Consider the following 7371-nt stretch of genomic DNA (forward strand, 5'->3'; position numbering starts at 1 on the left):
CCATTTTGACCCTAAACTTTTAACACATGACAATTTCGTCCCTAGGCTCGGAAAATGAAATTATTGCAATTTAATCCTTCATCCAAGTCTAATAATTCTCATACATATCAATAACAACCCATGGATTCCATGAAATTTCAGAATTTTTCCACAATTTCAATATTTTTCAACTTAATCCCTAAAACATGTTTTCATCCAAAATTCTTTAATAAAACACCTTTAAACATCCATTAACATATACTAAAATATAAAAATATAAAAATTTCAAGGAAAAAGTAAGAATTACACTGACTTGAAGCTAAAATATGGAATACCAGCTCTAAACCCTCTTCCATGGCTGTTTCCCACCGAAATTGCAAGAAGAAATGATCTTGAAATCCTTAAAATAAATTTTGGCCACATAAACTTTATTGTAATTCCAATTTTGTCCTTAAATACATAAAAATATTTAATTTTTTTAACGGTATGCCGTCTCTGCCACTTAAGTTAGTCCATTTATTCTTTTAGTCCTTTCTTATTTAATTGTTAAGCTATTTAATCACTTTAGCAAGTTTTGCATCTTTTCAATTTAGTCCTTTTTAATTAATTGACTACCGAAAACGTTAAAATTTTCTGACGAAACTTTAACACTACCATATTGACACTCCGTAAATATTTATAAAAATATTTACGGCTCGATTTATAACATCAAGGTCTTGATACCTCTTTTCCTCAATTTCTTGACTTAATAAATTTTTATAAAACACAAATTATTAATTCAAAAATCTCTTAAAAATTATATTTGACTCGTAATTATTAAATAATAAAAATTTACGAGCTTATTTTCTAAATTTGGTGGTCTCGTACCACTGTTTTCAACATTTCTAAAAATCGGGCTATTACACGTTTACATCAACGGACGAGATTAACCGTATCCCTTGATTTTAGGGATTTACAAGATATGTCATATCAAATCTAATCTAATCTTTACAAGATATGATTCCCTCAATCTTCTAAGATTAGTTACCAAATTAGCCTAAGTTGCCATATCTGCATTATCCGGCCAACTAGGCTTCAATTTGACAGGCTTCTCCAACAGCTTCTTGAATCGGGCCAGTTCTTGCGGGCCAAATGATCTTTATCTAAATAATAGACCTCTATTGGATGAATTTGATGCGATAGTCACGGGCTTTGAACTGCGGCACGTGACACAGGCAGGCCATGCAAAGCAATGAATGTGTTGGTTGGTTCACCTAATTCTCAAAAAGGAACCTTGACTCAAGACTTACAACATAGTAATGCCCCACGAAATTGAATGAACAAATGGAAGGAAAACTTGGTTAATTAAACAAGGCAATGAAAATGCTGTTATTATGAGCATTTTGGGGGGTTAAGAAGACAAGTTTTGAATGATTAGCTTACCTTTGATTCATTTTTATCATATTTTTGGTTGATTCTTGAATTAGCTCTTTCATCTTGATCCATCCAGAATCTCTGAACCTACCGTGTCGATTTCTAAGGGAGGTAAAGGAGGCGGATACATATCTGGTGGAAGGTCCGGCAATGGAGATTCATTCTGAAGAATATTAAGAACTTGTTCTGCAGTAGACCTTTCACTGTGATTAGGGTTTGTACACCATAACCCCACAGTCAACAAGCATCTCATTTTATTTGCATCGAAATTCTCTAGCCTTGCATCAGCAGCCTCCACCACAATACCACCAAGGTATAGCTGCCACACCACCCTTACCAATGCACCATTTCGAGGCTTTCTCCCACAGCAAATTTCTAAGGCCACAATCCCAAAGCTATACATGTCTGTTTCTTTGCGAGCTATTTGTTCTTGCATATATTCCGGTGCTAAGTATCCAGGTGTTCCCACAACCATCGTTGTTTGAGTCCTCTCTCCTCGGTCCACGAGTTTCGAAACTCCGAAATCACAGAGCTTAGTTGTGAAATCCAGGTCTAGCAACACATTATCTGATTTGATATCTCTATGGAGAACACACTGCTCTTCGCCTTCATGAAGATACTGAAGAGCTGACGCCAATCCTATAGCTATTTTATACCTTACATGCCAAGGGAGTGTTGGTTTTTCACCATGAAGATGGCTCTCAAGGCTGCCGTTTGGCATGTATTCATACACAAGTAACAGTTGGCTTTGTTCATGACACCAACCGATTAACCTTACCAAGTTTTCATGTTTTAAACAACTTATTACATTAAGTTCGTTGATAAAAAAACTCTCGGACTCGGCAAATATGCTTTTTACTGCAACTATGCTATAATCATCCAATTTTCCATTATAAACATGCGCGGACCCTCCTCGGCCCAATCTTTTGTCTTGTGCGAATCCATTGGTAGCTTCATATAGTTTTTGGTACCCAAATCTTATCGGTATACCTCCTCCATCAAGATGTGTTCCATTTTTCTGCCGTAGGCAACCTTTAATGCCCCCTTTCTGCAGCAGGAACCAAACTGTTAATAGGCCAAGCAACAACGCGACTGCACAAACTGGAACAAGAACAATCACATATGTTCTTGTGCTCTTTTTTTTTACTAGGCTTTGGTTGCTTGGTTTCTAAATTCGAGGTGAATTTCCATGATTTAATGGTATTGTACTCCGTCAACTGGCCTGTTCCGGTTGAAAATCCAATTTTAACCCACTGCGGGAGAGTTTTCATCAGATCGATCACATAAGAAAGAGAAGAATTGCCCATAAAAATAGGGTTTTCATCATATGTCTAGAACACACTCAGGTTTTTGGTAGTGGCATTGTAAGTAATCCAAGCGTTAGCCAATTTCCCACTGTTTGAGCCAGCATTCCACGGGACATAAACAGCTGACGCCAACGAGTTGTTATTGATCCCAACATGTTCCGTTGGTGGATCCCAATCTCCATTAGAATAGCTGTCAAACTCAACCGTGATAATCTGAGTTCGGGAGGTGCCAGCCCCAGTGGAGCTATTCAATAACCCAAGATACCCACCGGCTGAATTGGGTGGTATTTGATAGTCCACAGGAGCAAGAAAAAATGCAAATCCATTGCCATAGTTACTCACATTTCTAGTGTTGATGGTAAAGGAGAAGTGGGCAGTGAAGTCTGCAAGCGGCAAGGTAGAGGAATCCCATATGCGAATAGGCTCCGTGTACGTTGCCCAACCAACACGGCATACATATTCTACGATGTTGAGTTCTAGATTTCCAAGTGAAGGGTGGGCGTCACCTTCAGGGATTTAAATTGCGGTCGCGGTCGCGTTTTCGGTCGCATTGCGTTTATCGCGGTTGCGGACATAACGGATGCTATTGCGGTCATTGCAGGTATCGCGGTCGTGAATTTTACATTACTTATTGTGTATTGCGGGTATAGCGGGTTTCGGCAGTAGCGGTTTCGGACGGTGCCGCTACCGCTATATAACGGCCGCTATTTCAGTAACGGACCGCTATTTAAATCCCTGCCTTCGTAAGCTATGTTATTTGTTGTAGTATGGAACCTAGTTATATCAAAAGATACTGGACGCGCAAATGGAAGAAAAAGTTGGACGAAAATGAGAAGAAAAAAGCAATGAGCATTAAGATGGGAAGACTGACAACTTGCAGACATGGTTTGGATGTAGTTTGTTCTTCTTCATACCAGCAGACTGGGTTCAGATATAAATAGAGATTAATAGAATCTATTTGGAATAGTGTTACAAGGAAACCAGCGGCCAACGTTGTCCTCTACAATGCCAGAGATGAATGAACTGTTGAAACAATGCAGCGATAGAGACGATATCTTCTTGGAAATTCAGACACAGGAGAGACAGTTTCCTTGTAGAACAATGATAATGTTTCTTTCTCCTTAATGGTAAATGACATATAAAGTTATTTATGTATCCATCCAAAATTCATTATATCCCTAAATGTTTCACTTTTTTAAAATTTTTAAACTTTCTTTTTCTTATTAAATCATTTCAAAATGAATAAAAAAATTATGGTTATTTAATTTTGTTAAAGTTGCATACACATGGTATGTGAACATTTAATTAATTATTTTTTAAAAATTTCAAAAAAATTAGAATAAACCATTTTAAGAAATTAAAAATCATTAAAATTATTAAAAGAATATTTTTTATTTTTTAAAATTTTTAAAAATTAATTAAATGGTGGTGTCAACAAAAGTAATAAACATTAACTTTTTTTATCCATTTTAGAGTGATTTGATAAAAAATACAAGTTTAAAAGTTAAAAGAAATGAAAAATTAAATGGAGGATTAAAATGATATTTTTGTAAAGTTGAAGGACCAAAAATTTTATTATACCAAAAAGTCATTAAAATGTGTATATTGTATTCATATTTTGGGTCATAATTGTTTAAGTTATTAAATATTTAAGTGCTGATGCATTAACAACTTGTATATAGAAATTTTAATATATCCGTACGTTCATGTTGTATTTTAAATATATTCTTATATTTGTGCTGGGTTGGTATTATTTATTTTATGATAATTGTTGTGTATATTTTGGGTTATGTTTATATCTATTGTTGTTGTGTTGTATATACTATCTCTGAATTATATAATTATTTGGTAAAAAATCTTTTTAGTCCCTTTTAATATTGATATTAATGAGTGAATTGATCCTTCTAAAAATATTGAGTTATTTAATCCTTGTTAATTTTCAAAGTGATCAACTAAAGATAATTGGTATAATAATAAATATATCTCTCAAAATTTATCTTTATTTAACAAATTTAGGGGCTAAATTTGTATAAATGTCAGAGACAAAATTTAGGCTTTGGTTGCCGGGTTTTGAAATTCGAAGTGAATTTCCATGATTTAATGGTGTTGCACTCCATGAACTGACCTGTACATGCTGAAAATCCAATTTTAACCCATTGCGGTTGAGTTTTCATCAGATCGAACACATAAGAAAGAACAGAGTTGCCCATAAAAACAGGGTTTTCATCATATGTCCAGAACACACTCAGGTCATTGTAAGTAATCCAAGCGTTAGCCAATTTCCCACTGTTTGAGCCAGCATCCCATGAGACATAAACAGCTGACGCTATTGAGTTGGTGGATCCTAATCTCCATTAGAATAGCTGTCAAACTTAACTGAGATAATCTGAATTCGGGACGTGCCAGCCCAAGTGGAGCTATTCAATAGCCCAAGATACCCACTGGCTGAATTGGCTGGCATTTGATAGTCCACAGGAGCAAGAAAAAATGCAAATCCATTGCCATAGATGCATTTATTGTTTTTTTTCAAGATTTTCATCTTAATTTTTTTGAAATATTATACTCGTCGGGATTTGTATGCTTTTAAAAAAATTAGGCAAATTTATATACTGGATCACATGAAGCAGATAGTGCAATACAGCAGCAACAATATTGTAGGATGTCCTTTACGTGGGAATTTCCAGTCTCCAGTCTTCCTTAAAGCAGTCTTCTTTGAGAGATGGACAGAAAATTTTCCAACGATCCGAACACCATCCGGATTTTATGCTGGTGCTGATCAGGTCTAGTTATCTATAGTCCCTTCTACACTTTCGTTTGTGACAATGGGCAACTCAAGGGGATTTTCTTTAGGTATAATCTAAGTTCAAAATGATGCAGAAATTCCAAGCTTTGCTCTATCTCATCCACCTTAAATACATGCATAAACATTGATGCGTACATAAATTACCATGTAATGCTTGAATTTAGCTACGTAGCTGCCTGCTATAATACTCTACACATGGTTACTTCTCATTTCATAACTGGAAAAGTTAAGGCCGCTGCATCTACATGATATGAGATTGTGAAGATTTTTACTTGTATTCGTTGCAGGTATGGCATACTACATGCAGACACCATCAACTTAAAATGTCTTCAAAGTTGAATTCTATCAAAATATTTAGAATATTTTAGTTTTCTAGATAAGAGAATCAATCGCTGCGCTAACTATATAAACGTGTGGATAAAACAACCAGTCAGCAGTAAAGTAGTGGCTGAAAAGATCACCTTGAGATATGTACGTACTCTTTTCATGCATCACGGCCGATCAAGGATCATGCTGGTAAGCGTTCTAGTGTATGCATAGAATGAGCAAGTGGTTAGAGATAGTGATTTTCTGAAATGTGTCTTGATTTCGTTGGTTCAACATTCTCATCACATGCACATTCATGAAATCTGCAAAAAGGGTACATGATCCAAGAAGCGCATGATCCCAGAGAGATATTCCTTGTTCAAGAAACACACCACCCACGTGCATTGCCCGTGTGCTTCTGTTTTTTTGCCTTTCTAAATTATATTATATTTTCGAACTCCGAATGGTCACCAAGGAAGGTTGTGTGCTCCTCTCGAGGCATTTGCTCCCTAAAACTCCTCCATTTCCAAGGCCCCATAAGCATTCCTGTGTGCCCTCTACTTAATTTAACCAATATTATTTCTCAATTGAACCCCACTCTATCCCTACTCTCCCCACTGTGTGTTTGGCCGCTGGCTTTCTTGATGAAGGCTACGGAGTTAGAAGCTGTTTTTTATGGAGAGAGAATGGAAGCCTACGTGGAGATATCACCAAATTGTCCAAGGTGTGGCTCTTCCAATACCAAATTCTGTTATTACAACAATTACAGCTTAACACAACCAAGGTACTTTTGCAAAGGCTGTCGAAGATATTGGACCAAAGGAGGTTCCCTTCGCAACGTGCCGGTCGGAGGCGGCTGCCGCAAAAACAGAAGAGGTAAGTCCTTATTAAGGCTGCCAACTGATGGTGCCCCCTGCAACAAGAGTTTGTCAAGTGACGGTGCTCCTTGTTATGATAATAAAGTGAACGCCTTATCCGACTCCAATACCTCCTCCTCAATGTCTGACGGTTCTCATATCGATTTGGCACTCCTTTTTGCCAACTTTCTGAACAATCAACAACCAGAAAACAAGTCCAGTTTCGAAGTTCCAGAGTTGCCGACGGAGTTCGATCCATCTCGGGAGTTTCCAAGCTTATCGAACACGAACATGGAATCAAGTCTTCAGCTACCGGAAGAAAACGGTGTCACTGGATGCCTCACTCACTCCGACTTCTCCACAGAATATCACTTGAGCAACAATGACCAAATATACCATCCTGGATTAGACTATCTAGATAGAGTTCAACAATGTACAGGTGATGAAACAAGTAACTATGCATTGCCACCATTGCCAGGTGATGATTTATCTTCCCAAGAGATACTGTGGCCGAATTCTCATTCCTCCATCACTCATGCCTTGCACTTGCAGGCAACTCAGGAGCCACTTCTAGGACCTGAAACTCAAGATCCAAATCTACTGTTTGGTAATTGGAGTCCATTTGATTTGTCTAGTGATGATACTTTCAGTACCAGGACTTGATGCTTTCACTACCCTCGTCTGTTATATCAGTTAATTTTTTTTT

General features: G+C 37.0%; 2 protein-coding genes across 2 annotated transcripts; one reads left to right on the forward strand and one right to left on the reverse strand.

Moving 5' to 3' along the window:
• Positions 1-1450: 1450 nt before the first annotated feature.
• On the reverse strand, positions 1451-5204 carry LOC107892525 (L-type lectin-domain containing receptor kinase IX.2). Its single transcript, XM_016817598.1, has 4 exons — positions 5138-5204; positions 4825-5043; positions 2735-3082; positions 1451-2493 (listed from the first exon to the last, which is right to left on the reverse strand). Exons 1-4 carry the CDS (start codon positions 5202-5204, stop codon positions 1451-1453), a joined length of 1677 nt encoding a protein of 558 aa, XP_016673087.1.
• A 1243-nt stretch (positions 5205-6447) lies between these two features.
• LOC107892877 (dof zinc finger protein DOF3.5) lies at positions 6448-7371 on the forward strand. The gene has a single exon (XM_016817906.2). The coding sequence runs from the start codon at positions 6453-6455 to the stop codon at positions 7326-7328; it is 876 nt and encodes a 291-aa protein (XP_016673395.1). The 5' UTR covers positions 6448-6452; the 3' UTR covers positions 7329-7371.

This window comes from Gossypium hirsutum, chromosome D09, assembly GCF_007990345.1.
Source record: "Gossypium hirsutum isolate 1008001.06 chromosome D09, Gossypium_hirsutum_v2.1, whole genome shotgun sequence".
NCBI lineage: Eukaryota > Viridiplantae > Streptophyta > Magnoliopsida > Malvales > Malvaceae > Gossypium > Gossypium hirsutum.